At 38.8% G+C, this 25,889-nt stretch overlaps 5 protein-coding genes across 8 annotated transcripts; 3 read left to right on the top strand and 2 right to left on the bottom strand.

The window, feature by feature from the left end:
* Positions 1 to 2,689: 2,689 nt before the first annotated feature.
* On the top strand, positions 2,690 to 6,015 carry LOC106750033. Its single transcript, XM_014630069.1, has 5 exons — positions 2,690 to 2,872; positions 3,454 to 3,619; positions 3,909 to 4,272; positions 4,588 to 4,775; positions 5,016 to 6,015. Exons 2-5 carry the CDS (start codon positions 3,548 to 3,550, stop codon positions 5,085 to 5,087), a joined length of 696 nt encoding a protein of 231 aa, XP_014485555.1. The 5' UTR covers positions 2,690 to 2,872; positions 3,454 to 3,547; the 3' UTR covers positions 5,088 to 6,015.
* On the bottom strand, positions 5,518 to 7,889 carry LOC106750031 (TATA-box-binding protein-like). The gene is made up of 5 exons (XM_014630054.1): positions 7,682 to 7,889; positions 7,463 to 7,569; positions 6,987 to 7,230; positions 6,694 to 6,892; positions 5,518 to 6,624 (listed from the first exon to the last, which is right to left on the bottom strand). The coding sequence occupies exons 1-5, from the start codon at positions 7,778 to 7,780 to the stop codon at positions 6,509 to 6,511; spliced, it is 765 nt and encodes a 254-aa protein (XP_014485540.1). The 5' UTR covers positions 7,781 to 7,889; the 3' UTR covers positions 5,518 to 6,508.
* A 585-nt stretch (positions 7,890 to 8,474) lies between these two features.
* LOC106748991 (intraflagellar transport protein 52 homolog) lies at positions 8,475 to 10,523 on the top strand. The gene is made up of 6 exons (XM_014627969.1): positions 8,475 to 8,621; positions 8,687 to 8,904; positions 9,011 to 9,119; positions 9,222 to 9,504; positions 9,852 to 10,100; positions 10,202 to 10,523. The coding sequence occupies exons 1-6, from the start codon at positions 8,488 to 8,490 to the stop codon at positions 10,469 to 10,471; spliced, it is 1,263 nt and encodes a 420-aa protein (XP_014483455.1). The 5' UTR covers positions 8,475 to 8,487; the 3' UTR covers positions 10,472 to 10,523.
* Positions 10,524 to 11,479: 956 nt separating this feature from the next.
* On the bottom strand, positions 11,480 to 19,945 carry LOC106750190 (angiogenic factor with G patch and FHA domains 1-like). Of its 4 annotated transcripts, XM_014630358.1 has the most exons (10): positions 19,761 to 19,945; positions 14,783 to 15,062; positions 14,199 to 14,456; positions 13,938 to 14,102; positions 13,770 to 13,845; positions 13,391 to 13,548; positions 13,034 to 13,287; positions 12,843 to 12,942; positions 12,360 to 12,495; positions 11,480 to 12,253 (listed from the first exon to the last, which is right to left on the bottom strand). In XM_014630358.1, exons 2-9 carry the CDS (start codon positions 14,987 to 14,989, stop codon positions 12,460 to 12,462), a joined length of 1,254 nt encoding a protein of 417 aa, XP_014485844.1. In that variant the 5' UTR covers positions 14,990 to 15,062; positions 19,761 to 19,945; the 3' UTR covers positions 11,480 to 12,253; positions 12,360 to 12,459. The 4 variants fall into 4 exon arrangements, with proteins under 4 accessions (XP_014485844.1, XP_014485835.1, XP_014485826.1 ...); XM_014630349.1 differs by having other exon boundaries at positions 11,480 to 12,221; positions 12,360 to 12,942; XM_014630340.1 differs by having other exon boundaries at positions 12,360 to 12,942.
* Positions 19,946 to 20,535: 590 nt separating this feature from the next.
* Positions 20,536 to 23,280, top strand: LOC106748913 (nuclear transcription factor Y subunit gamma). Its single transcript, XM_014627845.1, has 5 exons — positions 20,536 to 20,891; positions 21,908 to 22,040; positions 22,132 to 22,599; positions 22,681 to 22,854; positions 22,962 to 23,280. The coding sequence occupies exons 1-5, from the start codon at positions 20,869 to 20,871 to the stop codon at positions 23,133 to 23,135; spliced, it is 972 nt and encodes a 323-aa protein (XP_014483331.1). The 5' UTR covers positions 20,536 to 20,868; the 3' UTR covers positions 23,136 to 23,280.
* Positions 23,281 to 25,889: the final 2,609 nt, after the last annotated feature.

Below are 25,889 nucleotides of genomic sequence, written 5' to 3' on the forward strand. Positions count from 1 at the left end.
GAAAAAAAAAACGCAACTCGACCCGTGCGATCGAAGATTTCCCGAATACTTAACATCACACACGAAAGGGCCGCTTACGCGCGATTAATCCTGATTGCGCAGGAATCCGCGGCATTAGAAGCCGTCCGGGACTTTTATTCGAACGGAGGATTCCGAGAAGCCGGCCGGATACTGGGAAAGTACACCGATAGCTCCGCAAGAATGTCCCGATACTCGCTCCCTCGAGACACATCGGACCGATTGGCCATATTGTTATATTCATCGATCCTCGGCTTGACAAATAGTACGAAATCGTCGAAAATCCCGCGAGCTCGCATGGAACGAGAACAATGGCAGCCTTGCTCCTTGAAATTTCGGCAGGACCGATGGACATTTCGGTAAGGAGCGGCTCGCACGCTCGTGAGGGGGGTGGTTTTAACGCGCAACGGATGTACGTGCATGCATACAGAGCGAATCCGCGGGAGCCGGGGGAGGCGGAGGCATAACGGAAATTTGATTTTGGAAATTGAGTTGCCGGCGAGCAGCAATGCGGGAGCAGTAACTAATGGACGTTTATGTGCAACCGTAACGAGAGGGGGAGGATCTTTTGATCTTCCGACCCTCTAGCACGTCGCCTACGTACTTCACCCCACCGAATAGCCGATACGTTTAATGAAAGCGCCGGTTTGACAAACAAACCGCCGCTGTGCTTCCCCGTGAGCCGTTTATGAGAATCGAAATTTTCGCCCTCCCGAGTCGATTTCGCGTGTCGTCGTCGAGTAAAATGCGAGATATTTCTTACGTAGAAAAAAAGGAAGAAAAGCACCAGATTCGTGCGAATAATTACTCCGACGATCCGTAGCAAATTTTTCTTTTGATTAAACAAATTTTACTTGGATCGAGTAAAATTTACTTATTTTACCAATCAAGATATTCCACTTGGATAATTTTCTAGGAAAATACTTCACTTGGATCATAAATAAATATCAAACTTGATCCAAGTAAAAATTTACTAAGGAATATTGGGAGTTATTTAAACGAATCCAACGTTTTTTTCCGTGTACTTCGAGCGTCGCTCGTGCCTTTGTGATTTTTGATAATACGCGGCCTCTGCTTTTAATATGTCAGTATTTTGTCTTTGTTTATTTGATTTTAGTTCGTTGCATTGTTGCGGCGTCAAGCATGTTGCAATTTAATTATTGTCAACACGGTGTTTAATTGAAACATACAGGATTTCATACTTCAGGATTTTCTTTCTCAAGTTTTTCGGTGTTTCGTGGAAACTCGCTAGGTGAAACGACAAATTCTCGTGTCAGCTTGTAGCGACATTAGTACGTGGTTAATACGATCGGCGGTAAAAATGGCATACGATGTAGTTAAGGGAACAGGATTATTCACTTTGCGGGCAATGTCGCTACAGGAAGAAATTACATTCTTACATTAACTCGCGCTTCGTGCCCGCGTAACAAAATGACCCCGTACTTTTGATGCTTTATAGCCGCGGTAGGACCTCGAGATATACGAGCCGGAGCTTTTATATCGGATTATCCGAACGACGTGTCCCGCACATAAATCATACTTGCTCGTAAGCGCCGTTTACGAGCGCGATCTAGATATGTGAACAGCCAATATGTTTCGTTAGCCAGGGCGAGTGAGCGATCAAAAGGAAGACATTTCGAATCAAGGGAGATCTTGCCGACTTTCACGCGAGATCGTGTAATTTTGCCCTAGTTTTGTCTTCGGGGCGTGGAAAGCGAAAAACGTGGAATGCGAGAATTCCAAATGCTTTCGAATTAGAAAACTTATACTTCTCACGAATTCACGCTAAAAGCGAAGATTCATGATTAACCTCCAGGCGGTCATGTTTTTACGTTTTCGCCTTAGACGAAGAGTTATCGATATCTAGAAGATCGAACTTCGCAGTCGACTCCGACTTAGTTGCGAGCGCGAATTCCCCTCAGCGGATACCCAGAATTAAAACAGAACGATGGAACTACGCGTCTCTCCGCGTTTGACTTCGCTTTCCCCCGCGTGAAAGTTACGTCGAGTAAAATCGACTTGAAAATCGCCAATCGTCAATCCCAGAGGGTCGATTGTGCGTCTCAAAACGAAGTAAGAATTGCAAGAGTGTGAGTGTGAATTCATTAGAATATGACAAAATTGGTGGTCGACTGATGAATCTGCCCACTTTTGTCGTTCTCACTAAGTTTTGAGATACACAATCGACCCCGGGACCGACTTCGACGACCGACAGGTGTGTTCAGCTTCGCGCGTCGCCAGCTTCCTCTCGGATCGTCGCGAACCGTCATTTCCGGAGAATAACGCGTTCGTGATTAATAAAGGGTGCGTCTCGGTGCATCCGAAGACACACCGGCTCGTGTCGTTCTTGCCGACGCTCTATATACACCTCTAACCAAGAGAGAGAGAGAGAGAGATAAAGAGTCCTCATTGTCGGTCACGTGACGCACATCGATCACGGTAGTCGAGTGACCTTTGGCAGCGGCTCGCTCGATTTTCCTAGGAATGTGGGTTGCTCGAAGCGAAGGAGCGCGGTTTCGCGGCGGCTACGTTGGAGGATGTAGGAAAGAGAGCGCGTCGTCCCTAGAATGGAGAGCCCTGGTGAACGAGGGGGAGATGACAACGACGAGGGAGGCGAATCAATACTCTGGTACTCGGCGAGACCGCAAAGGGCGCTCGTCGCGTCGGCGGTGGTGACGGCGACGGTGACGGAGGTGGCGACGGAGGAGGCGGAGGAGGGCGAATTCGCGCGTGTGTGTGTGTGCAGCTGACGCGAAAACCGGTGCGCCGTGTGCAGCATCTCCTCCGAGGAGTGTGACGACCAGGTCGGCGGTCCCCATATCGCGAGCCAGCTTTCTTCCCGTCGTCGCGCGCGGTGAGTTCCCGCGGCCAGCTCTTTCGCGGTTGAAACGAGGTTGGAAACGCAATTGTTCCCTCAAGGGTGGCGCAGGTGGTGCGAGAGAACCGCCCTTAAAGCGTAACTGAAGCGTGTAAATGTAAAACGCGAATGCGACGCCTCGGCGATTCTCAGTGCTTCGTTCGCGAGTTCTCGCGCGGTGCATGCATGCCGTCTGCAATCCAGGTGGAAGATCGGACGATGACGTCAGGACGATGACGAGAAAATGGATAACTCACTCGTCGATCGTTCGGCTCGATCACTTCGTTCCGAGATTCACTGTTCGGCCCGCGAAAAATCTGCGGTTCCTCTTGCGTGTGCCACAGATTTTTCAGTGACGCCGATGTGCGTCGGAACGCAGCCTTCCTCCTCATTCCGACGTCACTTTGACGTCACCGTGATCTTCCGATTTTCCACCAAGGGCAAAGAAGGTCCTCGAGAATGCGTAGGGAATCGTTCCCGGTGAGATACGTCGCGCGGTTGCGTGAAACGACAATTACGAGGAGCCTCGTGTGAATCCTCTCCGAATTTTTCGTTCTTTCCTTTTTGTATGTAAAAAGCGGGGTGGAACTCGGGGAGGAACTTGACGAGGACGGCCGTTTGAAGAACAGGTGGAGATTCGCTTTCCGCGTTGTTTCGCTCATCTCCGCCACTATGCCGTACTGCATTCTGCTCCTCTCGATCGCCGTTGCCACGCAGGCGAACGTCTTTCTGCCGTCGATGAAGGTAATCGCGCGAGTCGCGACGGTCCTGCGAAAGGGGGATGAATCGAGAGGACTCGTTACCTACGAAATCGGGAGTCGATCCGGAAATGTCTCGATCTCGCCTATTCCAACATAGAGACGCATCACATATCTATGTACAGGGTGTCCCTGTACACCGCATCTAGTAGGGTTGTGGCTTTCGTGGACCTCGTGCGTTAATAAAAGTCCCAGTCGATTCCTGGCTGATTCATCCCCGTTTCTCGCAGGACTCTCAAAGACCGTGTAATCCTCTGTTCGGATGTGTCCCCCAGGAGGAGCACATGTTGACCGACACTCTGCTGCGGGAGCTGATCATCGATCAGCTCGGGAACGAATTCGCGGACGCGCCGGATCCGTATTTTCTGGAATACCCGGAGAAAGCGAAGGAAACGCTGCCGCTGGAGCTGCCGGCCGATTACGACGACACGCTGAATCCGAACCCGAGTATACGAGATCAGGAGTATCTGCAGCACAGCACTCTCTGGAGCCATCAGCGTATCAATAACAACAATAACAAGGGAAACGACAGGCACAGGATCCACGCGGCCGGCTTGAAAGGGATCAAGGACGAGAAGACGGAGAATCCGTTGCCGGCTTACTGCACACCGCCTAATCCTTGCCCGGTCGGATACACAAGTGAGCACAGTCGGCGTCGCGCACACCGCGAATCCCTTCGGCTCTGAAGCTCTGTTCGCTTGTCTCGTTTCGAATCGCCATTTGACACGATCGGACGTGTCGACTCGACACATCTGAATTAAACGCGTTGATTCAACACGATCGAACGATTTCAAATGAGCCAAATCGAGCCAAAAAACGTGCGAAAGCAGAGCTTCGGTGAAATGTGTCAAATTTGGACGTACGTCTACGCGTGCAATAACACGCTTAGATTTACAGTGCACGCTGTACCGTTCCCTAAATTGAGACTTTTTATTGTCACGCCTCTTCTCACAGGTGAAAACAATTGTCTCACCAATTTCGAGAATACAGCGGCGTTCAGTCGCGACTACCAGAGCGCGCAGGACTGCATGTGCGACACGGAACACATGTTGGAATGCTCGGGCGACCCCGGGAACAGCAACAACTTGTCGAACATGCATATCTCGAATTCCGACTTTGATCAAATTGTCGAACAGTTTCAGGTAATCGAAATGTATATCGTTACACATTGATTTCCGAACTGGATCCGAGAGTTCGATCGTGGGTTTGAGATTACATGAATCTACCTTGCTCTCTATTTATTCGGAGAGAAGACCTTGACTCACTCTCTCCTCTCTCTCTTCCTCTCAACTCAATTACCGAAATTAATGAAACGACCGTGAATTTATGGATGACGATCGAGATAGCAAAATGATCAGATTACATCGGCAATATTGTTTCAGGAAGAAAACCCATTCTTCCAGGGAGAGAAATTGCCGATAGCAGCGAAGAAAGGCATACACGTGATTGACTAAAGACTGCGGAAGCGGAGACTCGAGGAAGGGGAACGCTTACACATGTATGCATGCATACGGATGCATGCACGTACATACACATATACACACACATATATCACCAGACGTAATTCTTACATGTTTCATCAATTAAAGTTTCAAAGGTATACGTATATACACTCGTACGTACATACGAGTGTACGTCGATCGAGTAAAACGGGGCTTTTATTCCGGTACACCGAAGATCAGTATCAATTAGATAACGCGTCCGGATCGATTAAAATGAATATAAGGTACACGCATTTACGCAGCGTTAAAGCGTCGAACATTGAGAGGACGATTGGTACGTTTGCCAAATCTGACGATGCACCGAACAAAGTTCTTAAATGGACCATTGGCTGTTATCAGCGGCTGTATTAATGTCTATACACTTTTCTCATAGAGCCGTTAATAGAGATTTTGCCAGAAGCATGTAATTATATACAGATGTGTACAGTTTAACCGTAATCATAAAAATTGTATGTCCACACGCAACAGTTACAGATTACTTCGGTTTACGATGCGAGTGCAACCACTTTTGGTATGGTGTTCTTTTTGATTTTTTTTTCTCGACTCGACGGGACACGCAGGACGCAGTTTCACAAGGTTCACCGGCGTTAGAACTCCTACGAGTTTACCCCGTTAAATTCCAACATATCCAGATGTAGGTTGAAATTTTGCAGAAACACAAAGGAAAGCCTACTACTTGACGTCGCCACGTATACATTCCAAATGATTCCGATGTAGCGGGACATTGTATAAAAAAAACTGTCCACCCAACATACGTTATCGATTGTTTGTCCGTTATATTTTACTTTGATATAGTATATCGATATCGATGCTTATTTTCATTGTGTAAAGTCTCTGAAATATATATTTTAACAATAAAGAATGGTACATGGTGTCCTTATTAGTCGTATCACTCTTTCGGCATTTATCGTTGGAAATTTATATTGTGCAAATTACCGCATGTTATAAAAAGCAACGATTATTCTTTTACAGTTTTCCTAATCGCAATTTTTATCACATCACAACTGTGTATTTCTTCAAAACGTGCACAAGAGATATAGAGAGTTTATTACACAGCTATATATAACTTATAGCTCTAATGCTTAGTGAAAATATATCCTTAGCGACCATATTAAATAACATCATTCGCGTGGATCGCAGGATCGACGTAAGAAAGAGACAGTAATCTCGTAAACTTAATAAAAACAAGATTTTACGGCCTCCCCTATATCACATTCTTATTACAAAAAACGTACAAATGTATAAAACGCTGACTTCTTGCATTTTACTTAATTATCTTGCTATATATCTAGGATTATCAGGTAACTGGAAATGCACAGCGCTCTCTCTCTCTCTCTCTCTCTTTCACTTAATAATTTTTGTGTTATGTCGCTTCACTCATCGTAATATTTGTTTTGTTCATGAGCAAACAATACATTCTTTCTAAAGCTCTTCAATATCGGATAAATATGATGCAACGCCTCATGCAGGTCTTCCCGCTTTTTAGCCCCTGCAAAAGCACGGAATATATACTTGTGGTACTGATGAAATGTTATTTGTTATTGTCCTCTAACTATACCTGTTATCACAACTTTGCCGTTCACAAATATCAATAATACTACTCTAGGCTTCAACATCCTGTACGTCAAACCTGGATACAATTCCGGCTCGTAGCTCGAGAATTGACCGTGTTTTTGGTTTAACATTTCCAATTGAATCGGAAACTTCAAGTCACACGTCGCAACGATGTTTTGTATCTTAAAAGAAGTGAACTTCACCTGCAATAGCAAGATATGGTGTCGTCTATTAACAAAAGCCCGAACCTAGAAGATCGTCCATAGCCGATGGTAAGAAAGTGTAAACGTCACCTACAGGGTATCCGAGCTTTTGGATTATCTTGGCGAACTTTTTCGTCGCCAGCAATGACTCGTCCTCGTTTTTCGCACCGGTGCACACTATTTTGCCTGACCTGAAGATTAATGCGGTCGCTCTGGGATTTTGTATCCTCATTACCAATCCGGTGAATCTGGCTGGATTGTACTCAGAGTTCCTCGTCCTTACATTTATATACATGAGCTTCAGTTCTACTTTTAAGTCGACTGTGGACACTACGTTTCTATAAAATCAATCTATATATATATTGATGCTACAAAATCATATATATATATATATATATATATATATATATATATATTATGACCTCTAGAATATAACTTCCTATGTTAAGACTGTTATGCCCAATTGTATGCGTAATAAAAAAAAACAAAAGAAAACACGGATATTCTTTGTATCATCTAGGTATCCACACACAGACAGGTGTGATATTGAGCACATGGTGCCGAACTTACTGCAGAACTGGTTCCTGAACTTCGTTCGTGCCGTGAACGAGCGCTATCGGGCTCATCATCGATTGCGGGTTAACATTTTGCGATGTGCTGGGCCTCGGCACGTTGGTCTACGAGTAAGATTCACACGAAGTTAACGGCTGCCAAAGTGTTTTTGACAGTGAATTTCTCGAAACAGATTCGCTCTCCCAAATAGGTCGGTCGGCATATTTCACAGCTTACCGACAACGGCGGTGCCATAGATCCGTCCTCGTTAGCATTTTTTGCGGGATTATTCAGCAATTTCTTTAACTCATTATCCTGGTGTACGACCGGTGTCATTTCGAATGAGAGCGGCTTCTGACGAACATCAAAATCACATGGTCCGACACGGCACGACTGATCTTCAGAGTTACCACTTCGCCAGGTTCTGGGAGAAGAAAGAAATCTGAGAACGGCTATCCGACGTTTTTTCTTGAGACTCTCTTCTCGACGCGCCCTCTGAGAAAGTGCGCGTAAACTACGTTACGTTAAACGGGCAATCAAATTAGATCATCGCACTTTGTCTAACTTATGCGGTCTGTTCTTTATAGCTGCACTGCTGAACTGGTGCAATAAGTTGAAGTGAGACAAATACAAGAAGACGGTCCTCGGAAAAACGATCTGATGGCCGCTCTCGGAATTTTCTTTGGTACGCGACGTGCAACTCGACTTCAGCCCGAGTGGAAATCGCTACTGTGCGAAATAGAAATTCAACGACATCTATACGCAAACAGGGCGAATCGGCGTATTCGTACACTGTGACCGTATTCCGATATCGCGGGTATTGTGGGAAAAAGATACCTGCGAACGGTAAACAGGCAAGAAACGCGCGATTATCAATTGTAATTCGATGTATTCGATGTGTTGTTCGCGGTTGCTATAGCGACGACGCGACTGAAATATCTTCATGTACACTTGTACGTTTGACAGCTATCGACGGTTCCTAAATGTAACGATGTAACGCCACAATTGATCCGACAAGTCGATTTGTGGTGCACAATTCAACAATGAGCTCGATTCTCGGCGGTGGCGACAGTAATGAGAACGCCGTTGTTTTCGACGTGTCGAAAAATGAGAGGAAACTGAACGACGAGTTCAAAGTGCTGCAACGCAAGCTGAAGGCAAAGTGGAAATTTATTGAGTGAGTAAAAGATTCTCACTAAACTATATAACATATATATAAATACATTTACATGTATATTTCAGGAATAACGAAGTGATATCGCAAGAATCGCTGACAAACGCAAAAATCTTAGTATTACCGGGGCCATTAGGTAAATTTACTGAATTAGAGATGAATTCTATCCGAACCTTCTTGAATTCCGGTGGCAATGTTCTTGTCACACTTGGAGAAGGTGGTGAAAATAAGTCTAACACAAATATCAATTTCTTGCTGGAAGAGTTTGGCATAATGGTAAATAATGGTGTGTAAAATAATCCTTAACAATATACAATTATAATCTTTCTTATCAAGTAAAAATATAAATAAACAAGCACATAAAATTTATATAATAACTTCTATGATTGCAGATAGCGTAGCTCGTATGACTTACAGTCAAACTATGCATCCCAAGGAATCTTTAATTTGCCAGGGCCTGTCAAACAAGTCCGTCTTTCTGAGAAATCACAATGAATACATGTAAGATGATTTTTCAGCAAGAGACAGAATTATGTTTAACCCTTAATTTACATTATACATCTATGTTGCACGAACTCGCTTGTTAATAGATAATCTTTTCAGCGGTATGAAATTCTTGTACCCTTACGGGGCGACTCTGAACGTAGTGCAGCCATCGGTTGTCGCTTTGTCGAGCGGGTCCATCGCCATTCCAATGAACAGACCTATTTGCGCGTATCATTGCGTGAAGAACGGCGGCGGCAAACTGGTTGTGTTAGGTTCGTCCAGAATGCTGACGGATACTTATATTGAGAAGCAGAATAACGACTCGTTGCGCGAGATGATCTTTGACTTCTTTGAATTAAATATTGCGGAAACAGCGGATCCCCACACTGATGATGTGGACGTAAGTTTGTGCGAAATTAGAAAATGCAACGTGATTTATTAATAGGCAAGAATGAAGAATATTTCTCAATATAGATGATCTTTTTCTTTCTTTATTTGGATGCCTGGGGTTTTTCGAATACAAAAATCTCTACTTGAGCGCGCCGAATACTCGGATAACAATCTAAATCTCCTAAAACAAACTAAAATCGCATATAACTTCGTTGATTTTTCGAATTACGAGAGAACATTATACAATTATAGGAACATATTCTCGAGAGGGTACACTATAAAAATATGAAAAAAATTTCGCTTTTTCGGAAGTTCTGGATTCCCTCCTTTAACGAAGCTTTGTCTTTATGCGTGCAGTTTTGGGAATATAATTTCGTGCCGGATATAACGCAACAAGCGGACAATCCGAAAGTTTGCACCCAAGACTTGGACAACATAGATATACCTCGTGAATACACGAAACTGTTCAAACATCACTTCTATTCCATCAATCTGAACATGATACCGGCTAGTATAAAGGCGTACGAAGATTTGAGTGTGAAACATGAGCCACTCAGCTTGATTTCGCCTCATTTCGAAGCTCCATTACCCCCCACACAGGCGTCGGTGAGTGTTATATATAGAATTATGTAAAATTATCTCTACATAGTTACACCGAATTCTTTAAAATCATTTTCGCGCAACGTAAAACCGAAACGAATCCATAGGTATTTCCACCGAGTTTTCAAGAATTGCCGCCACCCGCTTTAGAGCTGTTCGATCTGGACGAGGCGTTTAGCTCCGATTTATTAAAATTGTCACAGCTCACTAACAAATACATGGCGACGAAGGATTTGTCAGGTGACAAGGAACTGGATCACTACATCAGGGAATTTGGAAGTATAATAAGAATAAACAATACCGATACACATACCGCCAAAGAGGTGTTGAATTCAGTTTTCCAGAAAATCTGCAGTTACAAGGCAATGCACGATTAACATTGTTATGTACAGAGATAGTATAATTTTATCTATATAGTTATCTTATAATACATTAATATATATATATATATATATATATATATAGTCATATTTTATTTATATATAGAACGTTTTGTAAAAAAATAAACAGATAGCAGTAATTATTTTTATCAATCTTTCATTATGTAGTTATCATTATTAGGAAATCCCTTGTCGTTGACCTGAAAAATTAAAGGTCATCTAACCTTTTCCAAGTATAAGAATTTTTCAAGCATAAAAAGTTCAACAGGCTGTATAACTTAGGTAAGAGTAATGGTAACGAGAGACGGACTTAAAGCATTTTACAATTCAGTCTATAGATTTCATATAAGATCATGGTCTGGCAAAAATAAGGACAGTTTTCTCATGTAATTGGACCCTGAGAGAAATCGATTGAGCCCGCTCAGAACTCAATCGGATCAGCCATTACAGGTACGTTACGGTACGAATAATCTTGCAACTTGCTCAACTAGAGGCATCGCATAAATATATACACCCAGTTTCGATTTGTGCGTCGCTTCGGGCGAACACTTAGCCGAGACTTCACCACCGTATCTTTTGATTCGAGAAACTTAATGCCACATTTATTAACGAACATTGCAAATGGCCGATAAGGAACTATCACCTACCACGTCAAATTGACAGAATTGGGTAACAACTAATTGCTAGCTATTAATAACTGGTAACTACTAACTGGTAGTTACTAAGTTAGAAGTTAAAAAATTAGTTTTTTACTTAATTTTGTTAATTCTAAGAAAGTTGATTTTTAATTTAAACTAGTTAATTTTAAAATGCATTAACTATAATTTATTTTAAGTTTTTTCATACAAGTTGAAATAATTCGTCGATATTAAAATCATTGCAGACTGCTCACAATGTAATAAAATAAGAAGTAATAAACTAATAATATAATAAAAATAAGAAAATTATAAAAAAATAAGAAAAATCAAAAAATCAAAAATACTAGTAGAACTTTTTTGTTTTGTTGAATAGTTCTTTTTTTTGTATGGAATACTAGACACAAAAGTTAGTACTTTCTTATAATACATATACTTTTTTATAATATATACTATATTATAATACATTTATAATATTATTTATAATACATATACTTTCTTATAATACTTTTTTTATAGCATAAATTTACGATGAAGAAATTCACGATTAAAAAGTTGATTATATGAAAAAAGCATGTATATACGTATATGACTGCATAATTAATTTGTTAACTTTATTAAGTTAATTTAACTTAACTTTTAATTTAGTTTCGAATTAGATAATCTTCAGTTTACCTAAATTGATTTTACGGGCATTATCTTTTAAAAGTAAAAATTAGTTTACCCAACTCTGCAAATTGATTACAATAAGACGAGACTTATCGATATATGAAACACGACAGTACACGACACGGAATACGTCCGACAAAACAGCAAATATGTTGAATAATAAGTCAACTAACAATTATTAACAATTATTAATTTTATAAAGAAAAATCATTATATTGATTTTTCTAGGGAAACGTTTCCAACATTTACAAGTAATTGCAAGTCACTTTTGTATTCTAAGTTTTCGATTTAATTCGAAATGATACGGGATTTATCTCGCCAACGAGTCTCAATCCATTATTTCGTTATAAACGTTCTTGTGTTTTTCATCATACTGTTTGTTTTTCCTCCATGTTAGGATCAATTTCGATGTTGGGAAAGTTCTCCTCGATCGATCCAAGATCCTTCTTGTTATAACAGAACTTAGTCATATAATCTTTAAAAATGATGATTAAGTGATGTTATTTTTATGACGATGTCAAAAATATCACGTTATTTTTACGTCAATCGACATAAAATGAGAAATTACCCAAAGAACGTACCAAAGTCAGAAAGTCAAAATGACTTTATTTTGATTCGAAACGGTCGCGCATTTTCCATACGACGAAAACTTGATTCCAAGGTGTCGACAATATATGCTGCTTAATTGTGAAAAAATTTCTTCTTTACAAAACGTATCTGAAACATCGCAGAAAACTATGATTCTTCGTTACAGTGTAATTTTCAGTTTCAATATTCAATCAAACATCATGTATTTGGGCCGAATGGCGTATTCCATGTACCAACCGTATCCCGGTGAGCATTAACTAATAGTAACATAACATCAATGTTATAATTTCCCATTCAACAATATAAATGCAATACAACGCGTGTGTTATGTGTGTATGTAAAATCACAGGGATATCTTGAAGATATCGCGATCCAGTGTATCAAAACTGAGACACAGTGTATGCGCGAGACAGAAGCGCAAAAATCGCCTCTTGCGCTAACTGAGACAAGTTAATGACGTTGAGGAAATAACTTACGGGTTCCGTTATCCCGTCTTTGTTTTTGCCCAAGGGACAACCCTCCGACCAGTTCATTTTCATAAGCATTTCGTATCCCTTGTTATGTTTCGGTATCGGCCTGCGGTCAATGAATCCTCGATGAAATTCAATAGTTACATATCTAAAGAGCGCGAGTTCGTTTACTCCAAACATTGTTGCAAGATGCTTACTTGTCGATGGAACTTTTCTTAAGATTCAATTTGATTTCCATGATTGCCGGGTCGCAATAATCGCATGACTCGCTTCCGTAATGAATATGGCATACCAGTTTTGTCTCGCCAATCTTTATGGTCGAACCGTGCGTTATCACGTAAGGATTAAACTCCGATAGCTTCTTGCCATTCAAAAATGTGCCATTCGTTGAGCCATAATCGATTATCCGATATTGTTTGTCAGTTTCGTCATATATAAAGCGTGCGTGATGCTGTGAATACATACATACGTAGTTATTATTAATATTATAGTAAAAAAAAAAATGAAGTACAAGTGCATATATGAGGATAGGAACTTTGAAACAATGATTATACCTTGCTGATACTTTCATCCGGTATTAACAACAAGTGATCTCCTTTTCTACCTACTGTACCTCCTGTGCATGTTACGAGAAAGAGACTGCCTATTTTTAATTCCTCCATATTGGTCTCTATGACAATCATTCTCATGCATGGTTCAATTTTCACTAAATCTGAAATTAACAACATTCTTATCCTTTCGAAACCCTTAAAGACGTCTTATGTCCCGGTTTTGGACATCGCTCTCTGGAGAATCATTTTCTCAGATATCATCATTTTCGCTCCCTAAATATTCACCATCCTCACGTTTTTGTCGAATTTTCTTCTTTGTTTTATTTTTTGTTTTTCACATTATCCCACAAAAAAACTCACGTACGCATATTAAAATAATTACCTGGAATTTGTGGCCTACATCTTTCAAGTGTTATATCTGAGAAGCTATTTATTAATCCGTCTATCTCATTTGAAGCCTGTAATTGAAAATAGGAGGGACATATCAAATATTTCCTTATAAAAAAGTGCGAATATTACTAAGTACGTAATTAATTGCATGAATAGTGACCTCATTTACTTTCCCAGCATCCTCCAACTTTTGCATGGAAGGAAGAGACACATTGGTAGCTTCATTTGTACGAACTTCAACTTGACTGTGGAGTTGATACGTGTTGTTAACTTTATCGTAGTAGTAACATATTCCAGTATTTCCATCATAATATAGGCCATATCTCTTCAAAATAATATTAGTATTATATAAATATTAATGCTCATTATTTTTATTCTTTATGTCTAGAATCGATTTATACGAGTTTAATCAGATACATACTGTGTCAAAATAATATCCACTGTTATAAACATAATATATCCCGTGTGTTTCTTTGTATCCAAAACCAGTTTGTGATAAAGTTGATTCCGCTATCTTTTTTATTTGATCTATTGTAGTAGTAGGTGGTTTATCATTACTATTAATATCCGAATCTTGCGATGAAGATTTATTTTGTGATAAAGATTCATGAAGATTCGAGGGGTTTGTCTGGGTTTCACCGTCTACATATGTTTTCTCATGAGGTAAGCTTTGATGTTTCTAAAAAAAGAAAAAAAAGTAACGTTTCACAATCTATACTAAAGAAATTATATAAAAAATGCCAATATTAATTCTCTTTACTATAGAAATCTAGATCCATATATATTTCTATAGTCAATCTATGAATTCTTCATTAGCCACAATAGATTTATTTCCTATTTCTGTACTGACTGTGCCAGTTCAAAAAGTGTACACTGAAATCATTGCTAGATCTTCAGAAGTAAGCCGTTTTTCGAAGCAGTCATACTTAATTTCAGCTGGTAACACTTCAAATGACCCTTTTTTTATATCATTATACGTAAGAACAATTATTTTGCCAGGGATACCTGCTCAGCAAGTTTATTTCGTAGATTATTAATTTCCTTTCGTTGCTTCTTGATATGATCATACAGTTTATGTACAAATTGTGAAACATGAGGATAGCCAGATAATAAGTCTTCTAAAAGAATAAAATATCCTATTGTAAAATCCTCCTCGAGGTCTGATATAATTTCTTCTTTTTCATCCTCGATAAGTATTTTGCATTCATCCATACTTTAAGATAGTTGATCCGTAGAGTGCCGGATTTTCAGGGCGATATTAAGGAGCCCCTTCATTTATTATTTACTGAAAAAAAATTTTTTCCTGTAACTTTGATTAACTATCTAATTAGTAAATGTTAATTTCGTGAGAAATAAAAACAAATATATACATAGTATTACAAACACGGAGATATTATTTATTTTTTTATTTTTCTTATTAATGCTGTATTTATTAATGTTATATACTTATTAATATGCTTATTAATGTTATATACGTCAATTGAGATAATAGAGGTGTATACATAATAGAAATTGATATATAAATATTTAAGTATGTACATACAATCGACGATCTAATAATGAGAGAACTTGTTTTTCGAAACGAATTCTTTCTCGTTGGACTATTATGTTTGTGTTCCGAACTGCATTGGAAAAAAAATACGATAACCTTTCCGTCCACGACTGTACATATATCATGGGAGTTATTATAAATTGAAAATTTTGTATGACTATATTCTTCAAAACAAACAGGTCAAAAATTCAGAAATTTGTGTTTAATATCTCTAAATTAGTTCTTAATATCGCAGCAGTTATTAAAGTCTTAAATATGGTTAGAATAAATAAAAAATGGAAATTAAAAGTCCATTATACATATAATCAAGAAACACGAATAAAAAATGTCATCTTCAGTTGCGAATGTCTCATTTACCGAATTTTTTTTTAACTTTACAGACGCGTAGATAATATTTCCATCAGCACACAGTTTAAAAAGATTTCTGAGAAAATGTTTTGATAGACCAACTACCTTAAGGACCAGCACTCCAAAAGTCATGGCCTTGAAAGATAATACCCGAATTAATATCACAATTAATATCACATTACATAACACAATAACTTGACTTCTTTCGCGGCGGATAACTGCGAGGAACGGACGACGGGATCTTTCCGAGCGCTACACCTATTTTCTTCTCCTTCTCTCTTTTGTTTACCCGTCGAACCAAGTGATTGATAGTCGCGGTGTGTAACTTCAGGTCCGACATATTTACAAGACCTGTGAGGCGTTTCTTAATTATTGAAAAATTCTTGTCGAAACTACGGTTGCATCGTTGTAAATTATAATATATATTATGCTGATAGGGTATAGAAACAATATACATAAAAGATTAGTTTCAATAAGAACTTTTCAGAAACCAAGGAACATCTTGCAGATATTATGAAGTTGACAGTCCCGAGGCTGAGTGAGTGCCCGAGGCGCAATGACTATTAGTCGCACGGCTCGAAGGACAAGCGGGAGTAACAAGGGGCAGGAAAAGAAAATAGGCATAGTCCTCGAAAATCACTCAGAAATTTCAAATCCGAGCACTATTCCAAAGTATATGTAATTGTTCTAAAGTACACGAACCTAAAATAATATTCTGATTGGTTCTTCAGCTTTTTGAGTTTATGTCTTGTGTTTACAGTTGTATCGTGCGTAAAAATTCTAACTGTACACAGACCAGCGATGCATCGTTTCGTAAGAGGAGAATGTTGTTTTCCCACTCTGACGCAAAATGACGTGTCAGAATGGAAGAGAACATTTTCCCTCTCACGATACGATTCACCACCTGTCGGTGTATACAGGGTGTCCGGAACTAATCTTAATTCCCGTATTGTAGCAAGTAGAACGGGTGAAACTGAGCAGAAAAGTCCTGTACCATTTTGTAAATAACGCGCAAAATCTCGAGTTATCAATGACTGAAAATGGTCATTTACAGAGGCTTCTTTAATTAATAATTCAACAGTTTGCGTGTTATCTGCAAAATAGTATAGGACTTTTCTGCTCGCTTTCAGCCGTTCTACTTGTACACCACGGGAACTGAGATTAGTTTGGGACACCCTGTATATAGTGGGGGCAAGACGGTGTGAACGCCCTGAAATTGGCTGCGTAGTGATCGATTATGACAACAGCCGAAGTGACAAGATGTGAAAATAAATTTCTGTTGTTATAATCGATTGCTACGCAGGCGCGTCGGTAACGTGACTTTCATATACGTTTCTACCGTCATAGTTTAGATAATAATTGACGATTAATTCCATGGAATTGAATCGTCCGACCAATCGCATTGGTCGATTGCTTGAACCGATCAATGTGATTGGTCAACTCCATTGAGTTAATCGTCGATCAGATTTAAACCACGATGGTAGAAACGGGTATCAATCATCGTGACATCTTTTTGCATAACCAATTTCAAAGCGTTCAAATTGTTTTGCTCCTCACTTTATTCTCAAACGCACATCGTATTGCACATCGGCGCCGTGTCGTAGATTTTAAAATTACGTCTACAATTATGTAGGATAATTTATGTATTGTCCATACGTGATGTTTACTGTATAGTTAAAACTATAAAATTAAGTTCATATATTTAATTCTGTTAGTTACGAAGATAGTTGCAAATAGGAAGATTACAAAAGTTGCGCGTCATTCTTGTCTATTAGAAAATATGAAAATTTATGTAAAAATAATACGATGTGTCTTAGAAATATAATGGGTTTCCAAACAAAGCCACTCACCTAGGGCAGTTTCGTTAGGTCCGCCACCGACCGAGTTTTGAGGTCATTCGTTCAGCGGAGGAATACACGTATGAGTCAGCGATCGTAGTCGCTGAGGGGAGAAGGAAAGTAAAAACTACGCGTGTACGTTTGGCAGATGATTTGTAGTGTCAGAGTTAAGGATTTGATGTGACTGCTTAGATAACAAACGTACGTCATTTTGACGCATTGAATATTAAGCATTTTCCGAACTGAAAATTCCGTTAATTGCAGTCGGAAAGAAAATAGATGAAAAACGAGCCGCATGCTTGTTAAATGCTACTTATTCCGGAAAAACGCGGCCGTTACTGAGGAAAGCTTTAGCGTATAGTCGGCAGAAAAATGTCGCAACATTTTTTTTTCGATGAGCTTTGCAACGCACTTCGTATCGAAGGAAAATGTATTTCTTGAGAATTATTAAAAAAACGAATTCTCCTATCGGACAAAAGTATTGTGAAACTTATATAAAAAAAAAAAAGTGTCGCTATTTTCGTTATGCCGACTGTACATACACGTGCGCGAGTTTCGGCGCGCGAATCCGCAAGGCGTCACGCCCTATCGACCAATGGGGTGATCGAACGATCAATACAATAGAATAAGGAATTAGGCCACGGTCAGCCCGCGTCCGAAAGTATAATAAATAACTAACTACTTGCGGTACCGAATAGGCTTTTATCTTCGAAACTCTCTGACAAAGAGATCTTACGCAAAAATACCTATTCAACGGCGTACTCGGTACGCATTATGTGTGTCAACGAAATTAAATAAACTGCTTTTATTATCTTTCGTTCGGTCTAAACATGGGAATGAAGATAGGCACAACATAAAGTGAAAAAAATGTTAACAAAAATGTCAGATTTCACAAAATAATTTAATATAACGATGAAATTTTTCGAGTAAAATTAAAAATAAGGTACATAAAACAATTTTTTTCTCGATCGAATAATGAAGTTATTTATATATTATTTTATGATTATTAATTATTTATTTCTTGCTTATCATTATTATTAATTATTTATCTTTTATTATTATTTAATTATTTGAAAATATTTATTATTATATATACTCGGAAAGATTGATAATTTCTGCAAAGCGCCTCAAGCTGATCAATTTCATATGTCATTTATGTATTTGATAAATGACGTATGAAACCATAATTTTTTCGTTAAGCTGAGGGTGCATTTTGTTGTTCACTGCGAGTACTGATGCTATCAAAGCATGTAAATATGCGGCTTTCAGCGTTCCGTTTTAATTCCGCGTGCTTTCGCGTGCTTTCGAGGTTATAAAACAGAACGCGACTATAAAACAGTACGCTTTCTGTATTTAGTTTCAGATTATATCTGTTACATATCTTGTGGTGCCACCAAAAATAGGAGAACATCTAACAAAATGTCGAACAAAAATTAATTTACAAATTTATTAATACTGTAAATTTAAAAATTACATGAAGACGTGATTCAAATGAAAACAATTCAGATGTCGAAATGTGGAAAGAAATAAATCGGCGAATTCGGATACTTAAAGTATGTAAAAGTTATGTTGAAAATATTGTTTCGTCATATTCAGACATGGAGTTTAAAATGCAATTTCGGTAAACTATTAAGGATATTTCAGTAACTGGATAAGTGGCCATCTTGTATCGCGACTGTTTTACCTCGCCGTGCGCAGTGTCGTAACATCTACATCAAAATTAGTGACGCCATAGCGTTCGTAATATTTTCGCATGTGCCGCAGCCCGTATCGGAACATTCGCAAAACTGACAGCATTCGCGATGAATAACGGAACGCAACCTGAATCTATAATGGATGCAGTAAGCTTTTGCTCTAAATATTAAAATTGTAATTTTCAGCAAAAAGCGCTTCCAGCACTATCGGACGCTGCGATTCCTCCGATTTAAGCGTTACTACTGACAGGAACACATCTGTCACGACTTCTGACAGTAAAACATCTGTCAAAAATTACGTTCATTGTTTAGAGAAAAAAAGTTGAAAACTTACTGTACCTATTGTAGACTTGTATTTATAAACAAAACGTGGTTAGTGATCTGTGACTTGGTTCGTTTGTGAATTAGTTTATGGATTATTTATTGTTTACATATTTATACAGAATTTACGTACATTGTCCTCGCGTAGACACAGCTATCGTATGTACTTGATGTGTGAAAATGCCCTTATTGCACATATACGCATAACCTAATATAAAAATTGTGCAAACCTGATTTTTCGATGATTTTGTAGGCTCGTGAATTGTTCTTCTCTACGGAAATAAATCGTAGTACCGGACGGGAAATATCTTCATGTGTAGTCCTTTTATGTTTTTCCTTTACACTGCGATAATCTCGCGTCTCTCGTAAGGGACGCGATCGTCTAATGGACACAACAAAAACAACAGGAAACCTAGATAGCTCTCTGTAGGGTGGCCATGTTGTTCGAAGATTCTCTTCTAATGTGTGTCGGAAAAGTCTCTATAAAACCCTAAAGCTATCTTTTCATGCTAACGCTCGACCACTAAAATGTAAAATCTTATTCAGGCTACGTTCCGATATTCACTGTCACTACTGAAAATCTATAATATATGTGATATGAATTATAGATTTTCAGTACTGAAAGTGAATATCGGAATGCAGCCGTAGGGTGTGTTCGAAGGGTGCGTTGTCAGCACAAAAATGTTATTCTATTCTTATTTTACATCTGATGAGCAATAAAGATAAAACGACGTTAAATTCAGGTTTAGTGAATCTTGCTCTGATTGACCAAATTTTAATTCAATCTCAATTCTAATCCGTAGACTGATACGGGCTTTAAATCGATGATTTGCAGCGTGTGTAGACTCGGCCTATATTATGTTCTAGTAACTTACTAGAAATGAGCCAATAAAAGAAACACAATGTGCAGCGGACTTAATTTTAGCTTATTCTGGGGGTTTTTTTAGCGAGGCATATGACAGGTCTTGAAAACTTCGAATTGGCAATGCTGTTCACTACAGACAACATATACACAGAAATCAACGAGTCGAAGCTCGTAGCTATTTTTGTGTTAATTTGTGTGATTAATTTAACGTTACCACTAACGTATTTCCGGCAACGCATCGAGTTTATTTGTTTGATTTCACGTACCCAAATACTCAACTAAATTTCCAATATAATAATATTTATAGTAGCAGAGATCTGTAATAATAAGGTTACGTGTAATCGTTGATTTCATTGAGAAGCCATGGTTAAAAGGCCATGTTTATTTGCAAAATTCGTCACAAGAGGATAGGAGTAATTTCGTAGAATAGGAAATTCAACTTTCGTGTAACCACAAAAAACCGGCGAACGGAAATGTCTGTGTTCTTCGTAAATGCGTAAGTAAATAAGTGCATTTTCAGGTTATATGTTACTAACACCTGTTGTAACATCACTGTATCAAATGGGAAAAGTAGGAATTATTGATATAAAAATTTGATAGCAGTATCAGTGAGGTAATCAGGTTTTAATTAAATTTAACAGATAAAAATATAATACATTATATTTTTATAATTATAATCTGCTGCAAAATATCTAACAATTCAATCAAGAAATGCGTACGAGAAGTAGGAGCAGTGTAGCTTCCTGGTTAGTATCACATCTTTTCCTGAATTTTGTGTGCATATTTCAGTACTTCACAGGTTACTGCTTCACAAAGAGGAACAACTTGAAGTCAATTTCTGGTTCCATACTGTGGAAGCCTAAAATATTAAACTTAAGGTCTGTTCTTTATAGCTGAACTGATTGTGTTGGCTTGCACACGTTCTATTTCTCTTCTTTTTTTTATACGAAACGATAGCTGTATATGTTTTTTAGATTCTGTAAGTGCGCACTGGTTCAGCGGTAACAAACAGACCTTTGATCGTGATCTTATTTGTTTATACTAGTATACCCCTGATAGAAATATTTTACTGAAAGTATTATGAAATCGATGAAAAGTGAAATGAAAGTCATTGAAAAATTATTGAATATACTTCAAAATACACTTCAATTATTGAATACACTTCAAAATAAATCATAATTTTCCTCATGAAATTTAATGTAATACTGAAATATTACATATCATAAAATTTACTGAATTTTTACTAAAATATTAATGGAATAATAATAAAATAGAGTTGATCGAGAGAGAGTTTCAAATATATTTCAGTAAAATTTCATTGATTTTCAGTAAAATACTTTCATCAGGGAGGTTTGTAACAAAGATCATTTTGTCCTTGCTTTTTATTTCTATTTCTAAAGAATTAATTCTTTTTTTATTCTATTGCTAAAGCATAAGAACCAATTGAAATATAAGAAACTTAATTGCGAGTTAACGTATTGCATTGCTCACAGTGTCAATAATTTTTCTTAGTAATCAAGACAGCGAGGTGGAAGGAGATTCAAATGGCGACTTGCAAATTGCGTCACCAGGCAGTTCCGAGGCCCAACAATCCTTAGTTCAGTTCTGGCCAAAGGTCTCGGAGGAGATAAAAAAAATCACAACCGTTAGTACATCACGTAATGACTACACAGTGCAGTTAGATCCTTTGCTTAACATTCCTTTTTTTTATTGAATCAACAATTTTTTTTCCATAGATGGACCTGAAAACACAATCGTTGCCATTAGCTAGGATAAAAAAGATTATGAAGCTGGACGGCGATGTGAAAATGATCAGCGCTGAGGCACCCATGCTCTTTTCCAAAGCCGCGGAGATCTTTATACACGAGCTTACCCTCCGGGCATGGGTACACACGGAAGACAACAAACGACGCACCCTCCAACGAAACGACATCGCGATGGCAATCACGAAATACGATCAATTTGATTTCCTCATAGACATAGTACCTAGGGACGAACTGAAGCAAAGCAAAGCGCAGACCGAGAGTACCGTACGTACGTCCATGAACTCGGATCAGGTGCACTATTACTTTCAACTGGCTCAACAGCAGGCGTCGGCCAATCAAAATGTACAGAGTAGTACCGCCACCACACAACCCATACAAATCGTTCAACCTTCCGCCGGGCAGATACAAACGATCAACATCGGGAATTCGGTGGAACAGGTATTCATTAGCTCTTGACTGATTTGAGAAATCAAACAGACAAGTGCGCTCAACTGTCTTTTGCCTGTTTATAAATCTTAGGAAGCTACCAGCACGAGTACGACGCAAACGGTCACGGTGCAAAGTCCGCAACAGTCGTCGGGCCAGCAAATTATTCAACTGCAACAGGCACAACAGTCACCCACCTCTCAAACTGGAGGGCTACAGATTATACAGCAGGTGGTCGCTCCTAGCGGTGAAGTACAGAATATACCAGTAAGTAACCACGTTCAGGTTACAACCGTAAATAGAAAAATCAGGCTCTCGTATGTATTGTATGTTACGTTTGTCCCGACTTTTCATCTTCCGCTTCTTTCTTTCAGATACAACTGACTCCCCAACAACTGCAGATGATTCGTATGCAGGTACAGGGCGGCAGCAATCAGCCGATAATAATACAGACCGCTCCAATTCAGACCCAGCCGCAACTCATACAAGTCGCGCAAGGCGCGCAAGCTCCAGTATTCATACAGACCACCAGTGCCGATACCGAATAAGATTTGTCATCGTACTTGCTCTAGAGTATTATAATTTTTAACATAACACTAAAAATTTATGACACTTAAAGTTATGAAATTATAGTTTTGAAGTGTGTGTGTATGACGTGAGAAAAGCAATTGTCATATGAAAAAAAATAAATATATTTCTTTTGTAAATTACCGATGTTACGTAATTTTCCGGCTCTCTGCCCCTTTTTATTTCGATTGTGATAAGTAAATCACCAAGTTTACCGAGTCGGCCGAATTTACGTTTATTAAAATCTCTCGTCGCAATGCGACGAATATCTCCCTGAGATTCTATCAAATTTCTTTTCGAAAATCTCTGATGGAAACGCTGAAGATTAAGATAGTTTTTATACATTACAAACACGTGACAAAGATTTATGTAAAAAATTCTTTATCGAAGGAATCGTTTGGATTTCTTCATGTTTTACGTTATGGACTTGCCAACATTCTATGTAGAAAATTATATCATTGAACTGTAACACCCGAAAATTTATTGCAAATAAATATGTTTCTAAATATATATATATTTATATTCTTAAAGTATGTAACATATACATACACGTACAAATATCTGTAACAAATATAATATGCATATATTTACTCGTAATGTGTGATCGTGCGTACCGGCGTTATAAGACGCTGATCGAAGGGTTGGTCACTGAAGCGAAATGAGGTGAATCGAGGCGATGTAAGGTGAAGAATAAAGATAAGCAGCCAACGCAAGATGTAATCTGATTCGTACGTCGCGTTCCTTAGCCGCTGGCTGCTTCGCATGGCTGAGCTTAGGACTGGCTGGTGCAACTTGTATTATGTTTCACGTTGCTGCGGTTCTTGTCTGGCGAGTCCTGAGGCTCAGAATCTTCAATAGCCTCGAAATGTCACATAACAGTAACTATACACGCTCTTATTAATACGTTATACATGATGTAATGTTATACATAATGTACGTTTTCAAATAAAACGCTCCACCTGTCTTGGAGAAATGTGCGATGAATAATTGTATGAAGAAATGCTATTATTTTTCGTGTGCGTATATACACGTGCGTGTGCGTGTGTGCGTGTGCGCGCGCGTGTGCGTGTATGTAAGTGTGTGCGTATGTATATGTGTGGAATGCCCAGATAACGCCGACGATAAGCGAACATCGTTTCTTTCTTCGACAGTAAGCGACATCCATTTCATAAGAGAAGAGAAATAGGTGGGACGAAAGATATATGTCATATCCCTATAAGCGCATGATATTATTTAATATTAAGCAATATTTCTGGAATTAATTAAAAGAATAGATAATTATATATCCACCCTTAATAATATTAAAAAAATAATATTATTTAATAATATATATTTTTTTAAATATTCAACTCTGTGTGTATATATATAATATATATAATTGCAGTTTTTTTATTTCAAATATATTGCAATATTAGTTGTTTTATTTATAAATAAAGTCGAAATATATATATATATATATATATTTATTTATTTATTTATTTATTTATTTAAATTTTTCTATAATATTATTATTTTTTTAATATCATAAGAACATTTCTATAATATAACAAAAATATTGCATAACATTCTTAAAATATTATAAGAATATTATTTCAATATTTAGTAATATTCATATAATGCAGGAATATTACACGCTTATAGAGATAATTGCAAACATTTAAATTGTAAATGTGAATCTTTCCCTCTCTTTCTCTGTCTCTCTCTCCTTGCCTTCATTTTTTGTCCAAATTCACGTCTTTTCCACCTAGGTCAAAGTTCATTTACAATTGCGAGATATGAAGAGAGAGAGAAAGAGAGAGAGGGGGGGGGGGGGGGAAATATGTAATTTATAATAATTTCTGTCTCCACGATTAGGTGCTTGATATTAATACAAGTAAATTTTTAATTTGATTTCACTTCATCCATTAGTTATTGCTCTAACTCTAACGCGAGACGACAATGGGATGAGATAAAATAAGAGAGCTGGCGACTATATATAAGGGACGTCGGCGACCGATATTTGCCGATGTATTAAAACACGATCGATCGAAATACCAATTCGCCGCGAAACCCTCGAGTACATATAGGGTGCTGAATAACCACGCGTACGACAGCTTCGCTCACACGTATATTCTTGTCTCAGCGATCAACTATCGGCTGACTTCTCTTGGTGAAATTTTTGTCTCGAATTCTCTCTACTTTTGCAGTTTTCCTTAATTCCGAGCGTCGGACAGCTGGACAATCGAACGGATCGTTAAAATCAAGTAGCCCACGATACGGCCCATTTCGTTGAACAGCCTCTCCGGATCCACATTCACCGGGGGAAGTTTCCGTGTGTTCCCGACACGAAGTCAGACTTCACCATCGGGAACGCGTAATTTTCCCCGTAGCCTCCGAATCGTCATCGCAACCGAAGCGCATATCCCGAGCGAAACGAAACGAGGACGCACGGGCGAGACACACGCGGTATAAGCCGGCGCGTCCTTTTTATTAGCACGGAACAAAGATGCGCTCCCATTTAGTGACGCTGTGGTCCTGGTTGCCAGGGGAACCACGAGCACGCAGCAACGTCGCGACGCCGTCGCGTTGGACGCCGGCGAGGATTTTAATCGGGACGGGAAACAGCGCGATGCCGGAATAGAAGGCCGAATCGGAAAAGCGACTTAGAGGGAGGAGGGAAGGAATGAGAAGAAGACAGAGGGCGATTGTCGTCGTCCTCGCGGAATATAAGCGGAAGTCATTAACGCGCGGCCGCG

This window comes from Dinoponera quadriceps, unplaced genomic scaffold (genome assembly GCF_001313825.1).
Source record: "Dinoponera quadriceps isolate SergipeBrazil2010 unplaced genomic scaffold, ASM131382v1 scaffold37, whole genome shotgun sequence".
NCBI lineage: Eukaryota > Metazoa > Arthropoda > Insecta > Hymenoptera > Formicidae > Dinoponera > Dinoponera quadriceps.